Here is a 15,487-nt window from a genome sequence, read left to right on the forward strand (position 1 = left end):
TGGAGTGGGTGGGGAAGGGGCCACTGCAGAAATCCTCATCTGTTCTTCCATTACTGGTGACTCCCAATGGAAAAATCTGGTCACAGGCTGTGCTGAGCAGTCACTTGGTCAGTACAAGGGTGTCCAGGACAACCACAGGACCCCAAAACCTGAGTGGCTGCACTGGGATGAGCATGGGCAGCCCAGGAATGGGATTCTGGGGTGCAGTGGAAAGGTGGTGGCTGTTTATCTCCAATTTCTACCTCCCATGGGACTGAGAACCCCAGTGCAGAGGCTGAATGGGACTGAAGGGGCCTTGTGGGGGCTAAAAATTAACTGGGAGTCAACTTGTGGAGGAGGGAAGCACCATATCAGGCAGTCAGCCTCTGGCGGCCTCTGCCACCTCTGCTCTTTGAAGCAATGGGAAAAATCCCAAATCCTTTCCTTTTCCTGTGTGTCACTGTGGTGTCAGGGCTCAGAAATGCCTGGGGCTGTCAGGGGTGTGTTGTAATGACGGTCCAAGTGAGTTTTGGCTGCCAAACTCCCCAGGCTCTCCCCTCCCAGGAGGCAAACGACCCACACAGCACACAGAAGTCATATCTGCCCATCTTTACTTCAAAGCAGCCCCGGTCACACCGGCGAGGCGAGCGCAGCGACCCCCGGGAGCTCCACCCCGAGGTGCTGCTCTTCCTCCCTGCCCATCATCTCCCTTTTTTGGGCGAGGGCACGCAGCAGTACATCTTCCCGCAGGAGGGGCTGAAGGTCCACTCGTCGGTTTTGCCACCACACACGTAGGAGCAGTACCCGTCACAAGAGCTCTTGGGCTGCCCCTGCCCTGCCGGGGGACAGAGAGAGAGATGGGGTTAAGAGGGGAAATGATGGGGGTGGAGGAGCGCAGAGCCCCTAAATTTATTTCCTTGTTGGCTCCCAGGGGGCACTGAGGCACCAGGTACCTTTGGGTTTAGACTCACATGGAATAGGACAGGTTTTCTCTCCCCGCTGAGCTGGGGGACCACTGGGTGCTTAAAAACCACTCCTCTATGCACGAGTGGGAGAGATGGGATTTGCAGTGCGGCATTCATCTCATCCCAAACCCAAAGATAGGTGGGAGAAGTCATCAGCCAGAGCTGCCTGCAGGTACCTGATCCCCACTGCCAAAGCTGAGTGAGATGAACCAACTCGCTCATCCCCTGGCACAGAGGCTGGAGAGGAGACAGCCACCTGCCAGGGTCACCCCACTTTCTGCACCTCCACCAGTCCCTGTCTTACCTGGGGTGGCCAAGGAGAAAAGCAGGAGCACAGCAAAGAGCAGGCAGAGCACCCTCATGGCTGGAGGCCAGGGGGGATCTCGGGAGTGTGTCTGAGGTGGCCGGGGTGGGGGACCTGGGAGGCCCCGGGTTTTATAGAGGCACAACAAGTGGTGAGGAGAGAGGAGAAACCGGAGCAAACCCCTCTCCAGAGAGTTGCTGTTTGTTTGCTGGTGTGTTCAGTGTCACCCTGACCTGCTGGTCCCACTCACAAAGGCACCTGGCAGCAGGTCCGTGCTCCAGGGGGGAAGTGGGGACCATTCCCTGCTCCAGATCCGGCTACTGGGATGTGGCTGCCAGGACACTTGGAGCCACCAGGAAGCAGAGCTTCTCCCCAGGCATGCAGGAATTCAGTCTGGGAGTCTTTCTGATAAGCTCTGGGCACTGTCTGATAAGCTCTGCAAGGCACAGACACAATGGACAATACCAGGGTATCAGATCCATCAGGGTGCATCCAACTCTGACTGGTGCACTGGCAGTGAAGCTCAGAGAATTATGGAATAGAATCTCAGCATGGTCTGTGATGGAAGGGACCTGAAAGTCCATCTTATTCCAGGGACACCTTCCACTATCCCAGGCTGGTCAAAGCTCCATCCAACCTGGTGTTGGACACTTCCAGGGATCCAGGGGCAGCCACAGCTTCTCTGGGTAACCTGTGCCAGGGCCTCCTCACCCCCACAGACAAGAATTCCTTCCCAATATCCCATCTAACCCTGCCCTCCATCATCTTGAGGCCATTCCTCCTTGTCCTGTCACTCCATGCCTTTGTGAAAAGTCCCTCTCCAGCCTTCTTGTAAGTCTCCTTTAGGTACTGGAAGGGACTCTCAGATCTCCCTGGATCCTTCTCTTCTCCAGGTGAACACCCCCAGCTCTCCCAGCCTGGCTCCAGAGCAGAGGGGCTCCAGCCCTGGGAGCATCTCCATGGCCTCCTCTGGACTCTCTCCAGCAGCTCCACGTCCTTGTGCTGTTGTTCCCCAGGGCTGGAGGCAGCTCTGCAGGTGGGGTCTCACCTGAGGGGGCAGAGGGGCAGAATCCCCCCCCTCTCCCCTGCTGCCCACGCTGTGGGATGAGCCCAGGACATGGGAGGTCTCTGGGCTGGGAGTGCCCATGACCAGGGCATGTCCAGCCTCTCCCTCACCAGCACCCAAAGTCCTTCTCCCCAGGGCTGCTCCATCTGTTCATCCCCAGCCTGTGCTGGCACCTGGGGCATCCCAACCCAGGGGCAGGACCAGCACTCGGCCTGATTTTCATCCCATTGATTTGCCCCAGGGCCAATTTGGGTATTTTGCCCGAAATCTTTCAAAAAGGAGGGTGAAGATGATTAAAAGGGATGTGGGCAAATGTGTAAATGAAGCCAAGGTAATGAATTGCCACACCACATCTGATCAGAAATCTGTCGTGATTCCAGTGCTATCCTGCCTAATAATTTTCATGGCTGTCTAATAAGAATGCCTAAAAAATTCAAAAATAAGAAGCTGAAAAGGACTGCAAAGCATTAGAGGACAGGATTAGCGTTCCAGAGGATCTTCTCATGCTAAAAAGATAATGAAAGAAATATAATTAAGTAACAGGGAAAGCTACCTTGTCTATACAGACAAGGATAATGAGCTGGAGAACACAGAACACGGAGTTTCTGCAGGGAAACTTTGTGCTACATTAGATCACAGGTAGGCACCGAAGAGCAGTGTCAAGGTGTTGGGAAATCAGCACCAATTGTCCTACAAGTACAAACAAAGAAAACACAGGACGTACCCATGCAGGGCACAGCCCTTGGAAAGCACATCCATCCATCCATGTGCTTCAGGAAAGCAGGGAAGGGGCTCCAGGGAGCTCAGAAAATGGCAAGAGGTCAAGAAGTGTGACCACCCACCTGTGCTGGCACTGCTGGGGCACCTCCAGGGCTGGGGACAGTTCTGGGCCCCTCAGACAAGAGAGACACTGAGGGGCTGGAGCGTGTGCAGGGCAGGGAATGGAGCTGGGGAAGGGGCTGGAGCACCAGGAGCAGCTGAGGGAGCTGAGGGGAGGTCTCAGCCTAGAGAAAAGGAGGCTCAGGGGGGACCTTCTCACTCTCTGCAACTCCCTGATAGGAGGGTGGAGCCAGGGATAGGTCGTGCTCAGTTCCCAGGAAACAAGGGACAAGAGCAAATGGCCTCAAGTTGCACCAGGGCACATTTAAATTTGATATTAGGGATTATTTATTCACCCAAATGGTGTTCAGGCACGGGGAACAGGCTGTCCAGGGCACTGGTGGAGTCCCCATCACTGGAGGGATTTAAAAGCCATGTAGATGTGGCACTTGGGGCCTTGGATTGGCTCAGTGGTGGCCTTGGCAGTGCTGGGTTAATTGTTGGACTTGATCTTAGAGATGTTTTCCAACCTAAATGATTCTGTGATTCTATGATTAAGGTATGACCTGCCAGAAAAGACTGAGTCACAGAAAGCATGGCAGTCCTTAAATCCTGATGTTGTCATACACTGGATATGGATGTGGATATGGATGTGGATATGGATATGGATGTGGATATGGATATGGATGTGGATATGGATATGGATATGGATATGGATATGGATATGGATATGGGTATGGTCTGCTCTTGCTGGCCAGGATGAGGAGTCAGTGAGCAGGCACAGCAGAAGGTCCTCACCTGAGCTATAGGAAAGCCTTTGTAGTGACAGGAATGTAGAGCAGAAAGGACTGAACAGGAGGAGTGTGGAAACACCACTGCTGAAGTAAAAATGGACAAACACTCACAAGCAATGGTTAGAAATAGTGGTGATGGAGCAGAGGAGGGGCACAGTCCCCTCACCTTCACTTTTCCTCAGTTTCTGCACTCAGTCTGTCACAGAGAGGAACATAAAGCTGAGCCAAGCCCCAGGGAAGAGCCTGGTGCAGGCAGAGGTGGGTGCCTGGGAAGGAGTCCAAGAACGTGTGTTCTGACTCAGTAAAACTCCAGTAAAATGAAGTTTGTTGACTTCCTCGAGAAGTTTTTATACCTGATTTTTAAATTTGCACCTGCTACATTAATTTACAAAATGGCTTTCTCAATACATTTGTCCTTTCAATACATTTCAGCTGCTTGAATTTCCTGGTCAAGGTCCACGTTTCAGCTGTGCTCAGTGTGAAAGAGGACTTTGTTTTGGTTACCTTTTTGATAAATGCATGATTTGCCTTTGTATCCCACCTATTTCTTGGGTTATAAAAATTGAAGAACAGCAGTTCTGTCCTCCTTAGGCCTCTGAAATCTTTACAGCTTGTAATACACCTCCTTTCAGTGTTTCTCCCCTGAGCTGACAAGTGCCAATATATTTAATTTTGTGAACACGAGTTCTCACCTCTGCCTTTCTTCTCACCTCACCTTTCTTTTAACCTATTCTTTCCATACCAGGGGCCACCAGGGATGGGGAGATGAGCAGAGCACAACCACTGTGACACCCCACAGACTGATGCAGGACTGCCAAACCCCCTTCCTAACCGGCTTTAGGTAATTCAGACCCACCATTTGTGCAGAGATTACCTGTTTTTCCAAATTCTCAACCTTAAACCGACACTGGTTGAGGGTTTGATGTTTTGCTGTCGTGTTACTCAGTGTTTTAAGATTCACCTGCTGCCCTTTGCAGATTTAAGTTTGAGGATATTGAGGAATCCTGCACCAGCAGCAGCTTCTTGTCCCTTCACCAGTTGCCTCTGTTTTCCTGGCTGTTTCTCAAGCCATTAAACAGCCCAGTGAACTGGGGTTGGAAAAGCTCTTGTTTGAAACCCCAGGACTGTCTGGAGGGTTTGTGAGGAAAAAAAAATGACGATCAAAGTGTCTCCAAGGCTCATCCAGGCTCCTGGGAGCTGTCAGCCCCAGTGCTCCAGCCCATCCATCAGAGGGGGCAACCCAAGAGACTTCACTGAATGTGGCGTTTGATGAATCTATCAGGGAGATTTGTCAGAGATGGCTCAGAGATGGCTCAGAGATGGCTCAGAGAGGGGAACATGGGTCCTTTCCAACCAGTCCCACATGGTGATCAGCCTGGACAATGGAGGCAGAGTTATCAGTGCATCGTGTCCCTGTTGCATCCCGCTGCATCCCTGCCAGAGTTTGGGAAAGGCCTGAAATCCCCGTGATACTGATCTTGTTCTCTCAGAGATCTCCATCAGGTCCCTCTGACCCATCCTAAGGACTCTGCTGTTGACAGCCCCTATTCCTTTGTGTTCCAAGGAGTCCTGAAACCCTATCTGATATTGGGTAACCACCTCTGGGGGGGAGGAGGTGGCTGCCAGCCCACAGGGAATTCTCAGTGCCATCACTGCACGTCCAGCCCCAAACAGCACTTGGATGAATTCCCATCTCCCCAGCATCCCCAGGGAAAGGCTCTATAAAAACCAGGAGCTGCAGCCTCTCTGTACATCACCTCCTCCCTCTGAGGTCTCCAAAACTCCTCTCTCCAGCCTTGCTGAGATCCCAGCTCAACCGCAGCCATGAAATTCCTGTACCTTGTCTTCGCTGTTTTCCTCCTGGTCTCCCTGGCCACTCCAGGTAAGAAGGGCTGAGATGAGCTTTATATGTTCTTTGGGACTCTTCTAAAATAACTTTGGCTCTTGAAAATATAGTTCTTACCCTCTGAGGTGGCTGCTGTAACCTGGCCAGGTACTTTAATGGCTTCTTTCAAGGGACAATAAAATGAGAACTACCTTCAGAGGGATTTGTATAGAAATAATCTGTGAAATTTCTGTGAAATCGAGGTTAAAAACTTCAGTATCCAGTTTGGGAGGGAGCCCAGGCCAGACCATTCCAAGAGTTTGGATGTGGCCACTTCTCCTTGGGGGCTCAGAGAGTTCCATAGTGCCAGAGGGGCTCTTCTGGGCAACTCAGTTTCTCTGTCAGGGCTCAGTCCAGGATGTTTTTAATGGCTTTAAGCTGAAAGAGGATAGATTTAGTTGGGATATTGGGAAGGGATTCCTGGCTGTGAGGGTGGGGAGGCCCTGGCATAGGTTGCCCAGAAAAGCTGTGGCTGCCCCATCCCTGGAAGTGTCCAAGGCCAGGTTGGACGGGGCTTGGAGCAACCTGGGATAGTGGGAGGTGTCACTGCCCATGGCATTTCACAGAAAGTCCCTTCCAATCCAAACCATTCCATGATTCGATGACTCTGTGTTTTATTTACTGATGTGCCATAGCTCTTGCTGCTAATCCCTGTTTCTGAGATTCTGAGGCTTTCTGGTCCCTGTACAGGAAGACCAAGATGGGATTTGGGGCTGAGATCTCCCAAACAGGCTTTAGAAACCCCCTTTCAGAGATCATTTCTCACCCACCTGGGCCAAGCCTTTCCCTTGACCCGCTCTTAACCTTTTAACAGTGAATATTTGGTGCAAAGCTGCTGTGGGGCCAACTTTAAGCCCTTTGCAGCATCCTTAATGTGGGGGACAACGGAGCAGGACCTCCCTACAAACAGGGGCTCATCCTGCTGACCGCTGTCACCCACCTTGGAGGGGGTGGGAGGGCATGGAAATGGGGGCACAGAGGCCGCTCTCCTGACCCAACCACTCTCCCTCTGTCACCCTACAGGCTATGGGAAGATCCTGAAGACCTGTGGCAACCTGGGCTACTGCTCCAACCAGTGCTCCAAGGTGGACACCTGGTCCTACTCCGCTGACTGCAAGAACTACTGCTGCATCCCACCCGTGTGGAAGGGGAAATAGGAGCTGAGCAGGAAGCACCTGAGGAAGAGGAGGCACCATGGAGGCTTTGGGGGCAGATTCCCGACTGTGTAACCCCACTGTCACCCCCTCCTCTCAATGATTAAAAAAGAGGAAAAAAAAAATAAAAAAGGGAGATGTAACTCTTGGTGTGTGCGGTGTGGTTACTGGTGATCCCACATAAAGCATTAAAACAGATTTTCCAAGCCCAGCCCAAAGGCTCATCAGCACAAAAAAAAAAAAAAAGCCTGAACATGCACTGACAAAGAGCAGCAGAGCTGCCAGTGGTGTGAAGGGTGGGGATTTGGGAAAAAGGGGTAATTTTCCCTCTTGCCTTCTCCATTAACACAACCCTCTGGAGACAACAGGGTATCTTTAAGCTCCTTTCTGCTTTTTCAGGTGGCAGGTGATCTGCAGATGCCTTAAAAGATGGGGGTGGTTCAGCAATGTCTCCCCTGAGCACAAGACAAACCTCCTTCCATGAAAATTTCAGCAAATCCACAGCACTGGGAAACAAAGTCAGGGGAGGGAAATGAGAAATGAAAACGAATCTTAAAATACCTCCCTCTCCACCACCTGCTTCTTCCTGTGCTGAATTCTCTCCTTCCCTCCCTCAGCAGGGGAACAGGGAATGGGGGCTCCAACCAGCTCTGCTCCCTCTTGCCTGAGGAGGGGTCTGAATGATCCCACCCACCACCAGTGGCCACCTGAGGGTTTGCTGGAGGCTTTTTGTCCAGGAGGAAATTGTTGTGAGTTAACTTCTGGCATTACCAAACTATCTAATGGATCCTTTTATTTGTAGGGGAGCCAGAGACCAGAGGAGCTACAAGGACCGAGTGATCGTTTCCCTTCTAGGCAGAGAACAGCCTAGAGGGGTGATTGGGAAAATTTGGGGCAGTTTAATCCTCTGCTTTATCTTCCCCTCTCCTTCCCTCCTGCTTTTACCTTGCAATGCAGTGGATACAGTGCAGAGAGAACAACTGCAAATCCACAGGGACTGGGAGATGCTCAGCATCTTAGAGCTGTGCTGTCCAGCTGGATGTAAAAAACACCCCCTTATTCCCAGTCCCTTCACGTGGACAGGCTTGGAGCAAGTGCTTGTGCAGCTTTTGCTGTCCAGGGCAGGCAGCCCCAGCCGTGTCAGGCCATTCCAGAGGGAACGGTGGAGTGCAGTGCCAATATTGTTCAGTCTCAAACACTCCCTCACCGCCAGGGAACACAACCTACAGTGTTGGGTTCAGCGTCTTCCTGGACTGGAGGTGCTGTGGGATTTCTTTATTTCTCCACAAGGCAGAAAGAAATGAGGGAAGGATCACATTAATCACAGTCTGATAGAAAGGTAAATGCCAGGGCTTCTTTTTTGTCTGCCAGTAACGTGGGCTAGTGGAAGGTGTCCCTGCCCATGGCAGGGGGTTGGATTGAGATGATTTTTAAGGTCCCTTCCAACCCAAAGCATTCCATGTTTTTATGATTCTTCCCAACTTTTTGTGAAGGACATTTTGGGTGGGCAGTAGAGGCATAAGTCACTTGCCACTCTGCTCATCTCTGCTTTGCTACGTTCTATTAATGTATGTTCATAATATATTCATAACCCTTTCCTACATTCCATTAATATATGTTTACAAAGTCCTGCACTCAGAGACTAAAACTGAGTTGCTATTTATCCTATCTGCAGAAAGTGGCTTCCAAATCACTTGGATGTGGCTGTTCTAGGAAGAAACTTGGGAAATTTCAGGAGGGCTTGGATGGCGCTGTCTGTGTTGAGGCAACTGATTGAATCCCAGAGGTTTGGGATTCACCTGCTGAATTCCAGAGGGTTTTTTGTAGGAAAGGCATTTCAACTTTATAACAACCTTCATGTCCATTGCCACAACGTTTTGGATTCCAGTAGGGGCTCTGGATCTTGCCACACAGGGTGGTGTGGTCCCAGTCCTCCCAGATCTCTGTTTTGGAAGGGAAAAAGAAAGGAAAACCCTTCTCCAAGTCATTGCTGTGACAGTGATCACCACAACCATTCCTATGACCCAACACCAAGTCCCCTGAGCAGGGACTGATGCTCCCAGTTGTCTGTGCCAAAGGTTTTGGCAGCCAGACTGAGAGGAGATCCAGTTCCCATGGGAGAGACCTGCACAGGCCACACGAGATGCCTTCAAAGAGCCAAACAGGCACAGGGTGGATGTCTCATTGTCAGATGGCCACTGGGTTGGAGTGACACAAGATCCCATTAAGCAGCAAACAATGTGTCCTGGGACACCAGCAAAGTCACGCTCCTCCTTAACTCTGTCCTCCCTGGCAAGAAGTGTCTATAAATATCAGGGTCTCCAGCCTTTTCCTCGGCAGCTGATCCAAGATCTCTCTGCCAGGCTGCATCCTAGAGCTGCTGTGATCCCAGGGGATATCCAGTCATGAGGATCATCTATGTTGTCTTTGCTGTTTTCCTCATGGCCTTGATGGCCACACCAGGTAAGGTGGAGCAGGAAAGAGGGATAATAGTGAACCATAAAGGAATTTTGGGGGAAAGTGTTCAAGGAAGTGTTCAAGGCCAGGTTGGACACAACCTGGGATAGTGGAAGGTGTCCCTGCCCATGGCAGGGGGTTGGAACTGGATGATCTTTAAGTTCCCTTCCAACCCAAACCATTCTGTGATTCTATAAGAAAAAACATTGTCCCAGGAATGCAGCTGTGGGTGGTGGGTCTTGTGTGGAGATTTGGGTTGGGTTTGAATTAGTCAGTGTTGATGCACGTCTGTCTTTCTTTCCACAGCCAAAAGCCAGTCCAAAAAGAGCTGCAGAGGGTATTGCTCCAGGACATGTGGCAAAGGAGAGAAGGAGGAGCACACTGAGGACTGTGGGAGGCTGCACTGCTGCCTGGCACACAGGAAAAGGAAGTAGAGCAGAGACATTCCGTGATGAGAGGAGGAGGGGAACGCTCACAATTGCAGTAGTTTCTTCTTGTCTGATGGAAGTGGAGTTTGATCCTTTCATTAAAAAAAAAGACCAGATCTCACCCTGAAATGTTCTGTGTAGTTCATTGTCCTCCAAAAGGTTGTGTGCAGAGGACTGGGAAATATCTGGCAAGTCTTGCCAGATAAGTTCTTGTTTGTGGAGATATGATGAAATGCAGATACTGGCAGTGGGAAGCCTTTCCCCCTTGTCCTGTCGCTCTATCCCTAGTCCAAAGTCCCTCTCCAGTTCTCTTGGAGCCCCTTTAGGCCCTGAAAGGGGCTGTAAGGTCTCCCCAGGGCCTTCTCTTTTCCAGTTGAACACCCCCAGCTTTCCCAGCCTGTCTCCAGAGCTGCTCCAGCCCTTGGAGCATCTCTGTGGCCTCCTCTGGACTCACTTCTTTGCTGTACTGAGGGTCTCCCAGAACAGAGGAGAGGAGTAGAATCCCCTCCCTTGACCTGCTGGCCACACTTCTGGGGATGCAGGCCAGGATGCAGATTGCCTGGCAGTCTGAACCATCAGCCCAGACATAACCCCAGGAAGATGATGGTTTCCATTTCCAAAGCCCCTTTGGATTTCTTTGGATTGTGTCTTTGACACGTCACTACCCTTGCAGGCACCTGGGGTGTCCCAGCTCCAGCTCTCAACCCCCTGCACTGCCAATATTTTGGGAGTGCCCAGGGCTCTGTGAGCAGCCCTGTGCTGAGCTGCAGGAACACTTGGAAGGCACAGGATCCTCGGGACTGAGTGGCTGGAGAGCGAAGCAGGAGGAGAGAGACACAAATCTGCCACGTGTCACACAACAGATTGGATCCAGCAAGGGCTGGTGCAGCCTAAATATGGTGCCGTGGCTTCTGAGCCTGCAAATTGCCACCAATAATTAAGTTTTGTCCCCAGAAGGACTTAATTTTTTTCCTTCATCTGTCTTGTGTCATCCACCCACGTTTTCCCCCAAAACAAGGTAACTCTCCCGAGGAGTTGGCACTAAATGGAGTAAGCAGTCCATGGCACCCATGAGTGATGAGGAGACTCTTCCCAAGGAGACAGAACAGGGATCTTGCCCTCCAACTGCTCCCTGTCAGCCAAGGCAGCATCTCTGGGCATCCCTGGGGACACCTGAAGGAGAAAAATCTGGTGAATATGAAAGCAAACCATGAGCCACCGGTGAGAGTTGAGCTGCAGCCACTGACAGCAGCAAGGAATGTAGAGCAGAGCTTAGGAAATGTGAGGAATAGTCAGGGAAATACATCCTAACTGCCAGACATCATCCATTTGGAAAAATTTTGGAGGGTCTCCCCATGGGTTAGGCTAGTTGCTAGACAATACTGTGGTACCAAGATGGTAAATACCAACCCTGAGGCATTTGCCTTCCTGACACTCATTCAGGCCTCACCCTGCTGAAGAAATCCAAACAGGAATGTGCAGGGAATGCGGCATTTTGGACCTGCCTCCCTCAAGGCACATCCCTGGCTGTTTCTGCACAGCTGGGCATCCTCTGCAGCTCTTGCAGCTTCTCCCTCCCAGATCAATGCACATTCCCTCTGGATTATCCAGCCCCACTGCTGTGATGAACCAGGTGGTCCTTCAAAGGGCTTCTCACCTTCCCCTTTCTGTCCTGTGTTTTTATTTAAACAAGGATTTAAAATGCTCAGACATGAAAGAAAACATTTTTTTTTTTTTTTTTTTGGACAAACTAATAGTGGGCAGGGTTAGATGGGATATTGGGAAGGAATTCTTGGCTGAGAGGGTGGTGAGGCCCTGGCACAGGTTGCCCAGAGAAGCTGTGGCTGCCCCTGGATCCCTGGCAGTGTCCAAGGCCAGGGTGGACAGGGTTTGGAGCAACCTGGACTAGTGGGAAGTGTCCCTGCTCATGACAGAGACTTGGAATGAAACAGTTTTTAAGATCCCTTCCAATCAAACCATTCCATGATTCTATGATCCCAGAGTCTTCTTTGCTCACCATTTTCTTGGAAAACCAAGCATAAATTGCCTTCTGCAGATGTTTGAGGCCAATTTTTCCTTTCACTCCCACCAATGTCCTCAGCTGTGGACTCTGGCTGTCTCCTCCTACAAGACAGAGGGGAGTTACCCCAAGCCCAGAGGAAAGGGGTTCCCCATCTCAGTGTAAGAGGAAGGAAGTCGTGGCTTAACTGAGTTTTAATGCACAGCAAAGGGTAAGGATTTAAAAGCTCAAATGAAAAATGGATCACTGCAGTATTATCTGACCGAAACAGCCCATCCCAAATTTTTTTTCCTTCCCCAGATGTTCTCCACCAATCTCAATCCCAATCCCAATCCCAATTTCACTCACTGTGGCATTTATTTAAAGAAATTATATTATGCCTATGGAAAAATGTCAGTAGTTCTGCTATCACATTGTCCTTATTTTTCCCCATCTGCATTCCTGAGGCTGCAGTAAAATCCTTTAGGAGGGGCAGGAACACTTACTCAGAGCACTGGGAGTGATGTCCACTGCTCATGCTTTGCCCACTTTGCTGGTTCCTGCTTCCAATGTGCCCCAGGAAAACACAAAATCCACTACATATAATGATAATTTCATCTTTTAAGGAGCTTGGGGTCAACATTGCCCCTTGCATGTGGCTGCAGGTGTCAGGGATGCAATTCCCTCCTTGTCTGGGATGTGCCTGTTCACTTTGCCTGTTGGAAATCCATAAAAAGATGCTCATAAAGGCATTTTCCAGCCCTCCCAGCACCTTCCCAGGATTCCCTTCACGTCCTGACCACCACACAGGCCAAGTGCCAGGTGAGAACAGCAGCAAAGGTGTCCCTGCATGGGACAGGGAATGCGGAGGGATGGGGGATTGCTCACACACCAGCCATGGTCTGGCCATGGCCACATAGTGCCAGTTGGCCTCAGGCCCAGAAATCAGGCCCTGGCACTGTTTAATGGACTGGAAAAGATGCCTCCAGTGCATCCAAGTCCACGGGAGCAGAGCCAGAAATACACTGCAGGACATTTCTCTGGGAATGGTGGACTAAGGAAACAGAGGTAGAGGGACAGAGCTGAGGATGCTGCTTTGTGTTTGTGTTTGAGTCTGTAATTTTCCAGGGGTTGCAAACCTAATGTGGAGAGAAGGGTGAACTGATAAAAACAATGCTTGGAAAAGAATGGAATTTATATTTGTGTTCCCACCCAGCTTCCACTTCCAAGGACAAAGCCTGGAGAACGGATATGCAGGGGATGGGTACAGGGAGGGGACCCACAGAAGCTGCTCTGGACACCGTGGATGGTGAGGAAGGAGCAACCCAGGTTGCCGGGGCTGCCAGCATAGAGGCAACCTGGCTCACGTAGAGCCGAGGGAAAATCCAGATCCCTCTTCCAGGAGAAGGCAGGCACGATCTGCGCTCCCGGCAAAAAGCAGCACCAGCAAAAAAATCCCAGCAGCACGGCTGGGAATGCGGCTTTTAGCGGCTCTCTCCAGGCTGTGAGCTCTGCGTCCCACGGGCTGTGCCAGCTGCGGTGTCAGTGATCAAGGTGAAACGTGTGCCTCCCGGTCAGAGCCCGGGAGAAGATTTGGGAAAGGCTGCCATCTCTTGGATAACTGCAAAATAACGGCACCTGCCCGGGAAATGCTGCTCCCGGACACGAGGGTTGCCACAGCTCCAGGCTTTTCCTTGGACAAGCGCGCCGACTGAAGTCATTCCCGCTCTGCTCTTGCCCCACGCAGACCCACCCGCGGCTTTATTTAGGGCAGACTAGGATCAGACCTGGAAATGAGCTGATTTTCCGTCTGGGATTCCCGTGCCCTCGGGCAGTGGCTGCATCTGCAAGGCTGGAGCTGCACGTCTGGGGAGCTCCGTTCAAACCACCTCGCACCCGGCTGGCTCAGGTGCTGAAAACCACACCGGGATGGAAGAGGTGCCACTGGGCTTGGGACAGCAGTGGTGGGGCTCCCTCTGCCTGCTACCCCTGCTGCCGGAGGGCGATTCCAGGAGCTCCTTTCACCTTTCCACGGAACCTTTTGGGCATTTGCAGTGGCCACACCGGCTCTCCCAAGCCCTGAGGTGCAAGCCCTGGTGCTCCTGTGGTTCCCTCTCCCCTCGGTCCCCTCCACTGCTCCCTCTCCCAGACCCAGCTGCTCCACGGCTCTAAAAAGCACCCGAGCACCTGCCTGCCTGCTGGCCCACTTTTCTGCAGATTAAACATTTGTCTAATGGCCATAAGCTGCTTAAATATGTCTTGGGCAAAGCCCCTTTGTGAGTATCCCGAGAATAAATGGGCTTCCTGCTGGGACCACTGCTATCCCCCCACTCCAAGCCATTTCTTATGGATGCCTCATGTGTTTTCTTCCCCTTTTGGTGCATCCAGTGTGTTGATCTCCCTTCCACGTGCAGGAAGGAGTGAAAAATGTACTCCATTATGGACAAAAGGAGATGGCCTGTGTTACATGGCCAAAAGCCCCAGTCCTGCATCCCTTTTCCACCCTGTCCCCAGGATATCCTGTCTCCAGCCTCTTCTCCCAGTCCCATAACGTCTTCATCTATCAAGCCAACACCACACTGTTCAGGATCTGCCAATGTATGACTGTGCAGCACTTTCTAATTAGCCTGACAAAACCCAAATAAAATCAGAGCCAATATATTCATTGCTTCCAGGATTTCCCACTCCCACGAGCCTGGCAGCTCTACATCTCCATTGCTTCATCCTACCATCCCTGGCCAAGCTGAGACCTTTAACCCAAGCCCCCCAAAAGCATCAAATACAAATAAAGTGACTGTGCCAAAGCTGGTTTTGACAGTCCATGGCATGGGAGGAGGATTGAATTGACCAATACCAGGAATATCTGCCCCAAACTAAAAGAACTGTGAGTTTCTTCAAAGGGAACCTTTTATCTTCATAACTTTAACCTATTACTTTGATTAGTAATTGATTAGTTTTGATTATAATCAAAACTATTATTTTGATTATAAAAAATATACTCAGATTATTATAAATAAATAAAATTATGAGGATAAAATGATACTCAGATGTATATTATACATGTGTATTATACATCTGAGGATATACACCTTCAGTTGCTCCCCTGCTTTCTTACCTATGAGCAAATGCTGACTTTAAAATCTGAATAATAGCATATCTTGCCATGCTCTGAATGTCCAGGAAATAAATAACAGGAAAGACCCAAGCATGAGGAGCGAGGCAAGGAATTCCAGCAACACCCTGTGCCCTAAAATCAAGGGGATTCATCCAGGGCTTAAGCTATTAGAGGGGGTCATGCTAAGCTGGGGCTCCTAAGCTGTGGCTCCTTGAATATTAGAGAAGGAAAGCACGGTGGGGGAGGTGGCTGGGATGGAGAAATGGGGAATGGTTTAACAATGCCAGGTTTTAGGGCATCCTGGGGGGTGGTGGCTGTGATTCCCCTTGGGAAAGGGTGCTCTGGTAGGAGGGAAGAACTCGTGGGCTGCATGGGGAGATGAAAAGGAGGGAAGGTGATGATGGCATTGCCCAAAACTGCGTTCTGCTTTTCAGCTGGAGTGTGAGGTTGGGAATCCCAAGGTAGGTGCCCTGCAGGCAGAGGTGCTGGGGCACAGTTCTTCAGCTCTCACCACTCAGGGGC

At 50.8% G+C, this 15,487-nt stretch overlaps 2 protein-coding genes across 2 annotated transcripts; one reads left to right on the forward strand and one right to left on the reverse strand.

Annotated features, from left to right (window-relative positions):
- Positions 1 to 680: 680 nt before the first annotated feature.
- LOC126639703 (small basic protein 1-like) lies at positions 681 to 1,306 on the reverse strand. The gene is made up of 2 exons (XM_050314819.1): positions 1,249 to 1,306; positions 681 to 814 (listed from the first exon to the last, which is right to left on the reverse strand). The coding sequence occupies exons 1-2, from the start codon at positions 1,304 to 1,306 to the stop codon at positions 681 to 683; spliced, it is 192 nt and encodes a 63-aa protein (XP_050170776.1).
- Positions 1,307 to 5,751: 4,445 nt separating this feature from the next.
- On the forward strand, positions 5,752 to 6,969 carry LOC126639702 (cygnin-like). Its single transcript, XM_050314816.1, has 2 exons — positions 5,752 to 5,809; positions 6,836 to 6,969. Exons 1-2 carry the CDS (start codon positions 5,752 to 5,754, stop codon positions 6,967 to 6,969), a joined length of 192 nt encoding a protein of 63 aa, XP_050170773.1.
- The last annotated feature ends 8,518 nt before the right edge of the window (positions 6,970 to 15,487 follow it).

Source organism: Myiozetetes cayanensis, unplaced genomic scaffold, assembly GCF_022539395.1.
Source record: "Myiozetetes cayanensis isolate MyiCay16 unplaced genomic scaffold, myiCay2020 scf2-11, whole genome shotgun sequence".
Taxonomy (NCBI): domain Eukaryota; kingdom Metazoa; phylum Chordata; class Aves; order Passeriformes; family Tyrannidae; genus Myiozetetes; species Myiozetetes cayanensis.